Here is a 12,883-nt window from a genome sequence, read left to right as displayed (position 1 = left end):
CCTGATTGACCCTTGAAAAATTTTTTTAGCCTTAAATGTTTTTTTTTTACCCCTTCATTATTTGATTACAGCCTGTAACGAGCGGAATGTGTTTTCAAGCACTTTTTCCAGGTTGGCTGGCGCTACTTAAAATAAGACCTCACGTGTTTACAAGAAACAAAAATGTGCCTACGGGCAGGATGTGGTTAAAGCGGTGTTACAGTATATACTTTTTTTTTTGAAAGTCTAGACACACAGTTATTTGTCCTATGCCAATATAAACAGTTCTCACGAAACTGGCACTCACCAACAACAACAAAAAATATTCTTAGATCACTAAATTAGGATCTGAATTAATCTATTTCATTATTATTGTTATGTTATAATGACAGATATTATGCATTTACCACATTTGTACATATACCACCATGTCCACAACTAACAAAGCAAAAAATGTTGGTACAGCAAAAGTCCGAAAAAGCAAAAACAAATCATGAAAATTTTGTTTCGATAATGAGAGGCCCTTAGTGTCAGATGTGCAGGTACAAGGACACAACCATTATGGGGAGGCAGGGTAGCCTAGTGGTTAGAGCATTGGGCTTTATCTGAAAGGTTGCAAGTTCATATCCCCGAGCTGACAAGGACAAATCCTGTCGTTCTGAACAAGGCAGTCACTGTTCCTAGGCTGTCATTGAAAATAAGAATTTGTTGTTAACTGATTTGCCTAGTTAAATAAAGTATAACATTATGAGTCAGCAAACAATGTATCACATCACAAAGCCATTCATGCCTCATGTTGGTAAGGTAATAGTTCTTTAAGTTTTTCCCCCAATTTCAGCTTGTTAGTCATTTCGATAATGAGAAGGCCAAGTGTTTTAATAGTGGTGTTTGAGAATAAGGTTCTCATTCGGTGGCGCGGCAGTAGCCTAGTGGGTTGGGCATGTAGCCTAGTATTTAGAGCGTTGTGACTAGTAACCAAAAGGTTTTATTAGTTCAAATCCCTGAGCTGACAAGGTAAAACATATTGTTGTTTTGCCCCTGAACAAGGCAGTACCCACTGTTCCTAGGCTGTCATTGAAAATAAGAATTTGTTTATTTAAAATAAAGGTAAAACATAAAAATCATATGAAATGCTTGAGACCAGGTTGCAGCATTGACACCATAGACAAGTGCCTAGTGAAGTTTACAGCACGAGACATGGGCAGTCCATCAGTTATAATTTGAAACATATCATACAAAATGGGTGATGGGACAACCACAAATTAATACGAAACGTAACATATCATACTCATTTTTGTTTCCCGGATTTTTGTTTACTATGTTCGTCTAGTTTATGAGACCATGCCTGCGAACTTGATAGGATCGAAATGAATGGTTTGCTGCTACTCTCGGATCAGTTCCCATTCAAATCTTATCTTAACGTTAGTATTTATTTCCACAATACTGACAAAGGATCAGCTCCTAGAAGATATTGAGACCCCTTACCTGTATGGCTGCATATATTAAGGTGGCTTATTCTAGGTTTTACTCGAAATAATGCACTAAATCATCACATTTTTTGGGCAAAATTAATTTTGCTGTTAAAATCATCATGGGAAAATTAAATGTGTAACGTAATTATTACAATTAGAAATGATCAAAATATAACTTCATTGATTGAACATGACATTTATTTCAATATGATTGAAATTATACTGTAGGCCTATGCTAGCGTATACTGTAATTAGCGTTTTAATGTGGTGCAACTTTAGGTTATTTTAAAGAGGACTATATGTGGTAAAACACCCTTAGAACTTCGTTGGAGCAATCCGTTAAATCTATATTTCCCAAAACACGGTTACGCATCACAGTCCTCTTTAAAAAAAAAAAAATATATGTTTTTTAAATAAACTCAGTTATCTTTGTATTCTCACTGCCTTTAGCCTTTGAATGAAGGAACTCAACTCTTTTGCCCAGTTCACTATCACTCACCTATTTATGTGGACCGAGTCCTCATTTGTATTGACATTGCTATGTTTAGAAAGAAACCAAGATCTTTTTCCAACCATTCACCCTGGGATTTTTACAAAGTGCAGGACAAGTCATTTCAATCATTCAATGTGTTGATCAGACAGCTAGATATACCTATTTATAGTTTGGAAGCTAATAGATTGTATTTAGTTAAAATATTAGACATAATAATTGTAATCAAAAATACTTTTAATATGTACATTTGATTGGTAACAGAATAAATAGCAATAAAATAACAGCAGAATAAATATTTAATATAGTTAAAATATGAGACATGAATAATTGTAATCAGAGAGACACTATTACATGTACATTTGGTTAAAACAGAATAAACAGCAATAGAATAACTTGCAGAATAAATAATGCTGTAATTGAAAAATTGTACACACAAGGTAGGTACTTGCCCTTTTAAGAGCTAGAATAGATTTTGTACCCTATGTTGCGATTCTCACCACACACTATTCAAAACCCCACAATCAATAAACAGCTGATGAAGCGCTCTTAGCCTATAGATCACATATTTGAAAACAAATCAATCTGAACTAAAAACTCCAAACATTTAGGCATTTCTGTGCGACTTTGACAATCGCTAATCAATATCCAAAAACGGCACACATTTTATTTTCTGTGAACCTGCACATCATCTCTCTTATGTGGCACCAATGTGATGGTTTATAGCAGGGGAAACGGTGTTGCTGTAGGCTAGTGTGTGGTGCGTAATAATGACAAGTGAACCTGGGGAGTTTTGCCTTTACATTATCCTAAAAAAGTTAATCGGACCATTGGAATTGAAACGAACCGAACTCAGACCACCCTCGACATGGTCTCACTTCGGGGGCTTTTTCGAGGGGTTTGAGTTCTTTTGGAGTGTTCACAATGCACACAAAAAATATGCGAACCGCACTGAGTTTCACAAAATTGTCTGAAAGGAACCAAGTGTGAAAACACCCTTAGATGCTTTTGGGAAACCGGGCCCTGTATTTCGGTGCATACGGTAAGAAAGGAGAAAAGTTCTCTAATGTGGCCATCCCACTCCAGCCTGGCAGGTGGCGGTAATGCGCCTTAACGGTGTGGCCAAATAGGTTTAACACTAGTTACCATAGCCACAAAGTCAATATTGGCTATACACAAAAATGCATGAAACAAACATTTGCTTTTTGGTCATAATTTAAGGATAAGGTTAAGCATAAGATTAGCAGTGTGTTAGGGTTAAAATCACATTTTAGGAGAGAAATTGAAGAAATAGACTAGGCTTATGACTTTTGGGCTGTGGTAAACCGCCAAACAGGACATGAGTAGAAGGTTCGCGAACAGACATAAACAATCAAGTGATAACAAGATCAGCAGCACTGAAAGGCGAAAAATGCAGAGGTTATCCATTAAAAAACTATGTATTTATCAATTCATACGCGACCAAGCTATAGAATACAGCAGAGGGACGACGACATGTGTACAAGGGACCAGAACATCTGTCTAATGAGGTAATGTCATGTTTGCCACGCCGCTAGCTATGTTTTGAAACATTGTGTAAACAGCTAACGTTAGCTAGCAAGATTATAGCCGCCAAATAGATGGCCGAAAATGGGAGATTTACTTTTTGGCAGAATGTTGAATCAAATATAATTGAAACCTACCGTTTGTCTAGTTGGTTCGTCCTTATGCTGTTGGAAATTTCACATTTTAAGACAAAAATATCGACAGGAAAGTAAAACTTTGTTACCTGACCTTTAAAGGTGCCACACAGGAATATTGGGTGGTGGGGGATTTAGTATTGTAATTTCAGAAATGTCCTAATATTTTTCGCTAATAAGTGGAGTAATAATAAGTGTTTCACAGTATTAAATTACTTACCGCCAGTGTTGTGATATTCGCCTAATCATTTCCTAAGATTCTACACTGTTCGCTCAATTTAAGTTTTATATGAGAAAACAATCAACTGAATAGTGAAGGGGAATCATTGTAACATATATAAATAGCTGCGAAATGTCTTTTCATTAACAAAAAAATATAATTATTTACAGCAGTTTGAAGTTGGTGGAACAAAACCGAAAGTAAGATTTGTTTTCAATGACTTCAAAACTGCTGTAAATATTATATGTTTTTTGTTAATGAGAAGACATTTCGCAGCTATTTATATATGTTACAATGATTCCCTTCACTATTCAGTGATTGTTTTTCTCATGTAAACTTAAGTAATTACTGAGAAGACACTATTATTCCACATTGCTGCAGATGTATGGACACTTTTCTGAAATCCATAATGTCCCCCCCAAAAATATCACACCTGTTAAATATATCGGGTGTTGTTTATCAGCTGAATCATGCAACATGATGCAATAACAGATATTGCCTCTTATTTTCAGCAGCTGGGAAAACTCTCGTTGTCTGAGACTCGGTCTGCACCAAATGACACATCTAAGCATGTGATCTCGTGGAGTGCCCCTGTGTTCATCAAAGGTAAACGTACTTACTAGTTGGCAGAGTAAGATTCAAACATTTGTAACAGACAAGGGACATTCCTTTTTTATAATTTTTTTAAATGTAAATGTGCGTGGCATTGATTATGCTTTGAAGGCCTCGCCACATTTCGCCCTGACTTGGGAGAAGCCGGCCAGGTGTATATCACCTTGGGTAGTGGTCATCAACTCTGTTCTGGAGAGCAACAGGGTTGAGTGGGCTTTTTGTTCCGCCAGCGACTAATAACACATGATTAAACTAAACTAATCATTCAAGCCAGTGGTTGAACAGATGTTGGTGATGCTGGGCAGGAACAAAAGCCTGCACATGCTGTGCAAGATCCAGTACCAGGGTGGTGGTGACTGCCAGCTGTCTGGTGGTCTAGGGAACTATGATAGCATACTGATAAAAAAAACAAAATGATTGCCACAGAATTTTACTATACAATGCAATGATATCCCTATCTGTGTATTTCTGTCACAGTGGCTTGATAGCAGACCTGGAGGAGGAGAACAGAGGAGAGTCCTACATGTCACTTCACCAGTACATACAGAGGAAAACGCTGTTCAGATAAGGTAAAGGTACTATGGGAGACAAGAGGACTGCTAGCAAAGTATAGTATCACCATCGATGACACATCTCATTTAATCTCTTGAGAAGCTCCTCGTGGGCAACAGGAAGGAATTGTTGTAACTGCAAGTATTAATCTCTACTATAATATGTAGGCCTACAGTAGGCTATATTTTATTTCATCACTTTGTGGATGGGCTAACTCACTTTGTGGATGGGCTAACTCACTTTGTGGATGGGCTAACTCACTTTGTGGATGGCCTAACTCACTTTTGTGGATGGGCTCAAGCTGATTTTTTCAGTGGACATTCGGTTCTCATGTCAAATACAGTTCATATCAAATTCAAGCCTCTGTGGTTGTTGACCCTCATTCTGACCCAGTGTGTTTATCCCTCTCCAGTGAGATCAGCGATGGCAGCCTATGAGAAGCTTGGCAGATGAGACTCTGCGTTCGTTGGCTGACTACTTTGAGGATCTGATGGATGGACCACTAGCAGGGCCAGAGTTTGATGTTCCTCTTCTCTGTAAGTCACATCACGTTCTCTTCTCTGTAAGTACAACATCAGCGTTGTCTTCGTCTCTAAGTATTAGGCTTCTGATTGTATACTAATTGTAAGATCATCTACTAAATGACAAATGGTCAGAGTATGACGTTGTCTTCTCTGTAAGTCCAGGGAAATACTGTACATACTGTACAGTTTCTCTCTGTTTCTGTACTCCTCTTTTTTGTCCACTAAGGGGTAGCTGTTGACTCACATGTCATTCCATTGGAAGTTTGACAATCCTATTTGCAGTCCTTCATCAGAAAATAATATTTGTGAATAATGACTAGTTCTGGTCTGTGTGTCTAGTTGTGAATGATGACTAGTCCTGTCTGTGTGTCTAGTTGTGAATGAATGACTAGTCCTGTCTGTGTGTCTAGTTGTGAATGATGACTAGTCCTGTTCTGTGTGTCTAGTTGTGAATGGATGACTAGTCCTGTCTGTGTGTCTAGTTGTGAATGATGACTAGGTCCTGGTCTGTGTGTCTAGTTGTGAATGATGACTAGCCTGTCTGTGTGTCTAATGTTGTGAATAATGACTAGTCCTGTCTGTGTGTCTAGTTGTGAATGATAAGTAGTTCTGGGTCTGTGTGTCTAGTTGTGAATAATGACTAGTCCTGTCTGTGTGTCTAGTTTGTGAATGATGACTAGTCCTGTCTGTATGTCTAGTTGTGAATGATGACTAGTTCTGTCTGTGTGTCTAGTTGTGAATAATGAAGTAGTCCTGTCTGTGTGTCTAGTTGTGAATGATGAGTGTATGTCTATTAGGGATCCATGAGTCACCATTAGAGCTGTAGGATAGGATGGTGCTGTTATGTGGCGAGGCCAATTACGTCCTGAGGCAAAGGTCACAGGAGGAAATAATGATTGTAGTGTCCTCAAATCATCAGACATTCCCAGGGCAGCTAAACACACGTCAATACACTGATGGCTCTCTTGTGTGTGTTGTGTGTGTGTGTGTGTGTGTGTGTGTGTGTGTGTGTGGTGTGTGTGTGTGTGTGTGGTGTGTGTGTGTGGTGTGTGCGATGGGAGTAAATTGGTCTGACATTATGGCCAAAACAAAGTGTGTTTCATGGTGCATAATGAGCTGACCTTCTTGACCTGGGTCAGTGCTGTACCAGACAGCTAGAGGAGCTATTTGATGCCAGAGAACTGTCTGGCTGGCAGACTGCTGATGTGTGTTTGGTCAGCATCACTGCTTCTAGGGGACATCTTGCCTCTACCAGTACAGTTTATGAATCCACTGAGTGTGTTATTAAAGGACAAAAGACAAGCGTTTCCAAATACGTGAGGTAAAAACGTTGATGGAATTCGACCAAACAATGGTCACACCCGTGGTGTTATAGATCCCAAATCTCCTCATTGACTGACATCAAAATTAACCTACATTTAGGCTATTGTATATATGTGCATTTCACACTGTGGAGGTAAAAACCGAGTACAATGTTTGTATAGATGTCAACCTCAATACATGTTCATGTTATCGTCACCAATTAACTGCATTAGTTAAAATGACTGACTACCTCCATCTATTTCTGTATGCTAGCTACGCTACCAGCTTATACGAATGGAAGTTAGCATTTAGCAGACATTTTTCTAAACCCCAAAATTTAATTTTCTAAATATTATGCAGCAAAAACAGCCACATACTGTATATCAATGTAAATACCAAATAATGCATGCAGAGCAGAATTAGGCCGATACCCTCTAATTAATTATCAAAATCCAAAAAGAGACGTTCAATTCTACAACCACCTAAAAGGAAGCGATTCCTAAACCTTCCATAACAAAGCCATCACCTACAGAGCAGGTAGCCTAGTGGTTAGAGCGTTGGGCCTGTAACCGAAATGTCGAATCCCCGAGCTGACAAGGTAAAAATCTGTTTTTGCCCTTGAGCAAGGCAGTTAACCCACTGTTGCCTGGCGCGGAAGAGGGATGTTCATTATGGCAGCCCCCCCCACCCCCCCGCACCTCTCTGATTCAGAAGGTTGGGTTAAATGTGGAAGATACATATTCAGTTGAAGGCATTCAGTTGTACAACTGTCTAGGTATCCCCCTTTCCTTTTCAGTTGTACAACTGACTAGGTAATCCCCTTTCCTTTCAGTTGTACAACTGACTAGGTAATCCCCCTTTCCTTTCAGTTGTATAACTGACTAGGTATCCCCCTTTCCTTTCAGTTGTATAACTGACTAGGTATCCCCCTTTCCTTTTAGTGTTGTACAACTGACATAGGTGATCCCCTCTTCCTTTCCTTTCAGTTGTATAACTGACTAGGTATCCCCCTTTCCTTCAGTTGTACAAACTGACTAGGTATTCCCCCTTTCCTTTCAGTTGTACAACTGACTAGGTATCCCCCTTTCCTTTCAGTTGTAATACTGACTAAAGGATTCCCCCTTTCCTTTCAGTTGTATAACTGACTAGGTAATCCCCCTTTCCCTTCTTTGTACAACTGACTAGGATTCCCCTTTCCTTTCAGTTGTAAACTGGACTAGGTATCCCCCTTCCCTTTCCAGTGTGTACAACTGACCTAGGTACTCCCCTTTCCCTTTCAGTTGTACAACTGACTAGGTATCCCCTTTCCCTTTCAGTTGTACAACTGACTAGGTAATCCCCTTTCCCTTTTCAGTTGTACAACTGACTAGGTATCCCCTTTCCCTTTCGTTGTACACAACTGACTAGGTATCCCCCTTTCCCTTTCAGTTGCTACAAGCTGACTAGGCTTTCAACTGAAATGTATCTTCCACATTTAACCCAACCTTCTGAATCAGAGAGGTGCGGGGGGGTGGGGGGGGGCTGCCATAATGAACATCCACGTCTTCCGCGCCCAGGCAACAGTGGGTTAACTGCCTTGCTCAAGGGCAGAACAGATTTTTACCTTGTCAGCTCGGGGATTCGACATTTCGGTTACAGGCCCAACGCTCTAACCACTAGGCTACCTGCTCTGTAGGTGATGGCTTTGTTATGGAAGGTTTAGGAATCGCTTCCTTTTAGGTGGTTGTAGAATTGAACGTCTCTTTTTTGGATTTTGATAATTAATTAGAGGGTATCGGCCTAATTCTGCTCTGCATGCATTATTTGGTATTTTACATTGATATACAGTATGTGGCTGTTTTTGCTGCATAATATTTAGAAAATTAAATTTTGGGGTTTAGAAAAATGTCTGCTAAATGCTAACTTCCATTCGTATAAGCTGGTAGCGTAGCTAGCATACAGAAATAGATGGAGGTAGTCAGTCATTTTTAACTAATGCAGTTAATTGGTGACGATAACATGAACATGTATTGAGGTTGACATCTATACAAACATTGTACTCCGGTTTTTACCTCCACAGTGTGAAATGCACATATATACAATAGCCTAAATGTAGGTTAATTTTGATGTCAGTCAATGAGGAGATTTGGGATCTATAACACCACGGGTGACCATTGTTTTGGTCGAATTCCATCAACGTTTTTACCTCACGTATTGGAAACGCTTGTCTTGTCTTTATAACACACTCAGTGGATTCATAAACTGTACTGGTAGAGGCAAGATGTCCCCTAGAAGCAGTGATGCTGACAAACACACATCAGCAGTCTGCCAGCCAGACAGTTCTCTGGGCATCAATAGATCCTCTAGCTGTCTGGTACAGCACTGACCCAGGTCAAGAGGTCAGCTCATTATCACCATGAACACACTTTGTTTTGTGCCATAATGTCAGACCAATTTACTCCATGCGCACACACCACACACACACACACCACACACACACACACACACACACACACACACACACACACACACACACACACACACACACACACACACACAGAGAGCCATCAGTGTATTGACGTGGTGTTAGTGCCCTGGGAATGTCTGATGATTTGAGGACACTACAATCATTATTTCCTCCTGTGACCTTTGCCCTCAGGGAAGTAATTGGCCTGCACATAACAGCACCATCCATCCTACAGCTCTAATGGACTCATGGATCCCTAATAGACATACACTCATCATTCACAACTAGACACACAGACAGGACTACTCATTATTTCACAACTAGACACACAGACAGAACTAGTCATCATTCACAACTAGACATACAGACAGGACTAGTCATCAACTTCACACAACTAGACACACCAGACAGGACTAGTCATTATTCACAACTAGACACACAGACCAGAACTACTTTCATTCACAACTAGACCACACAGACAGGACTAGTCATTATTCACAACTAGACACACAGACAGGACTAGTCATCATTCACAACTAGACACACAGACAGGGACTAGTCATTCACACAACTAGACACACAGACAGGACTAGTCATCATTCACAACTAGAACACACCAGAACAGACTAGTCTCATTCACAACTAGACACACAGACAGGACTAGTCATCATTCACAACTAGACACACAGACAGGACTAGTCATCATTCACAACTAGACACACAGACCAGAACTAGTCATTATTCACAAATATTATTTTCTGATGAAGGACTGCAAATAGGATTGTCAAACTTCCAATGGAATGACATGTGAGTCAACAGCTACCCCTAGTGGACAAAAAAGAGGAGTACAGAAACAGAGAGAAACTGGTACAGTATGTACAGTATTTCCCTGGACTTACAGAGAAGACAACGTCATACTCTGACCATTTGTCATTTAGTAGATGATCTTACAATTAGTATACAATCAGAAGCCTAATACTTAGAGAGAAGACAACGTGATGTGTACTTACAGAGAAGAGAACGTGATGTGTACTTACAGAGAAGAGAACATCAAACTCTGGCCCTGCTAGTGGTCCATCCATCAGATCCTCAAAGTAGTCAGCCAACGAATCCAGAGTCTCATCTGCCAGCTTCTCATAGGCTGCCTCGCTGATCTCACTGGAGAGGGATAAACACACTGGGTCAGAATGAGGGTCAACAACCACAGAGGCTGAATTTGATATGAACTGTATTTGACATGAGAACCGAATGTCCACTGAAAAAATCAGTTAGCCCATCCACAAAGTGAGTTAGCCCATCCACAAAGTGAGTTAGCCCATCCACAAAGTGAGTTAGCCCATCCACAAAGTGAGTTAGCCCATCCACAAAGTGAATGAAATAAAATATAGCCTACTGTAGGCCTACATATTATAGTAGAGATTAATACTGCAGTTACAACATCCTTCCTGTTGCCACGAGGAGCTTCTCAAGAGATTAAATGAGATGTGTCATCGATGGTGATACTATACTTTGCTAGCAGTCCTCTTGTCTCCCATAGTACCTTTACCTTATCTGAACAGCGTTTTCCTCTGTATGTACTGGTGAAGTGACATGTAGGACTCTCCTCTGTTCTCCTCCTCCAGGTCTGCTATCAAGCCACTGTGACAGAAATACACAGATAGGGATATCATTGCATTGTATAGTAAAATTCTGTGGCAATTCATTTTGTTTTTTTTATCAGTATGCTATCATAGTTCCCTAGACCACCAGACAGCTGGCAGTCACCAACCCTGGTACTGGATCTTGCACAGCATGTGCAGGCTTTTGTTCCTGCCCAGCATCACCAACATCTGTTCAACCACTGGCTTGATGATTAGTTAGTTTAATCATGTGTTATTAGCGCTGGCGGGAACAAAAAGCCCACTCACCCTGTTGCTCTCCAGAACCAGAGTTGATGACCACTACCCAAGGTGATATACACCTGGCCGGCTTCTCCCAAGTCACGAAATGTGGCGAGGCCTTCAAAGCATAATCAATGCCACGCACATTTACATTTAAAAAAATTATAAAAAAGGAATGTCCCTTGTCTGTTACAAAATGTTGAATCTTACTCTGCCAACTAGTAAGTACGTTTACCTTTGATGAACACAGGGCACTCCACGAGATCACATGCTTAGATGTGTCATTTGGTGCAGACCGAGTTCTCAGACAACGAGAGTTTCCCAGCTGCTGAAAATAAGAGGCAATATCTGTTATTGCATCATGTATGCATGATTCAGCTGATAAACAACACCCGTATATTTAAAGGTGTTATATTTTTGGGGGGGACATTATGATTTCAGAAAATGTCCATACATCTGCAGCAATAGTGGAATAATAGTGTTTCTCAGTATTACTTAAGTTTACATGAGAAAACAATCACTGAATAGTGAAGGGAATCATTGTAACATATATAAATAGCTGCGAAATGTCTTCTCATTAACAAAAACATATAATATTTACAGCAGTTTGAAGTCATTGAAAACAAATCTTACTTTCGGTTTTGTTCCACCAACTTCAAACTGCTGTAAATATTATATTTTTTTGTTAATGAAAAGACATTTCGCAGCTATTTATATATGTTACAATGATTCCCTTCACTATTCAGTGATTGTTTTCTCATATAAACTTAAATTGAGCGAACAGTGTAGAATCTTAGGAAATGATTAGGCGAATATCACAACACTGGCGGGTAAGTAATTTAATACTGTGAAACACTTATTATTACTCCACTATTACTGAAAATATTAGGACATTTTCTGAAATTACAATACTAAATCCCCCCCACCCCCAAATCCTGTGTGGCACCTTTAAAGTCGGTAACAAAGTTTACTTTCCTGTCGATATTTTGTCTTAAATGTGAAATTTCCAACAGCATAAGGACGAACCAACTAGACAAACGGTAGGTTTCAATTATATTTGATTCAACATTCTGCCAAAAGTAAATCTCCCATTTTCGGCCATCTATTTGGCGGCTATAATCTTGCTAGCTAACGTTAGCTGTTACACAATGTTTCAAAACATAGCTAGCGGCGTGGCAAACATGACATTACCTCATTAGACAGATGTCTGGTCCCTTGTACACATGTCGTCGTCCTCTGCTGTATTCTATAGCTCTGGTCGCGTATGAATTGATAAATACATAGTTTTTTAATGGATAACCTCTGCATTTTTCGCCTTTCAGTGCTGCTGATCTTGTTATCAACTTGATTGTTTATGTCTGTTCGCGAACCTTCTACTCATGTCTGTTTGGCGGTTTACCACAGCCCAAAAGTCATAAGCCTAGTCTATTTCTTCAATTTCTCTTCCTAAAATGTGATTTTAACCCTAACACACTGCTAATCTTATGCTTAACCTTATCCTTAAATTATGACCAAAAAGCAAATGTTTGTTTCATGCATTTTTGTGTTATAGCCAATATTGACTTTGTGGCTATGGTAACTAGTGTTAAACCTATTTGGCCACACCGTTAAGGCGCATTACCGCCACCTGCCAGGCTGGAGTGGGATGGCACATTAGAGAACTTTTCTCCTTTCTTACCGTATGCACCGAAATAGCAGGGCCCGGTTTCCCAAAAGCATCTAAGGGT

The 12,883-nt window shown here is 39.7% G+C and overlaps 1 protein-coding gene across 1 annotated transcript in view; it reads right to left on the bottom strand.

Annotated features, from left to right (window-relative positions):
- Positions 1 to 12,553, bottom strand: part of fxn (frataxin) — a 26,355-nt gene extending 13,802 nt beyond the window's left edge. The window contains 4 exon segments of the mRNA XM_024138715.2: positions 10,314 to 10,434; positions 10,823 to 10,914; positions 11,392 to 11,484; positions 12,348 to 12,553. Coding sequence (XP_023994483.2) covers positions 10,314 to 10,434; positions 10,823 to 10,914; positions 11,392 to 11,484; positions 12,348 to 12,464 — 423 coding nt within the window. The 5' untranslated portion in view covers positions 12,465 to 12,553.
- Positions 12,554 to 12,883: the final 330 nt, after the last annotated feature.

Source organism: Salvelinus sp. IW2-2015, unplaced genomic scaffold (assembly GCF_002910315.2).
Source record: "Salvelinus sp. IW2-2015 unplaced genomic scaffold, ASM291031v2 Un_scaffold1554, whole genome shotgun sequence".
NCBI classification, from domain to species: Eukaryota; Metazoa; Chordata; class Actinopteri; order Salmoniformes; family Salmonidae; genus Salvelinus; species Salvelinus sp. IW2-2015.
Note: the sequence above shows the minus strand (reverse complement) of the source record. Positions and strands in the feature narration are given on the sequence as shown.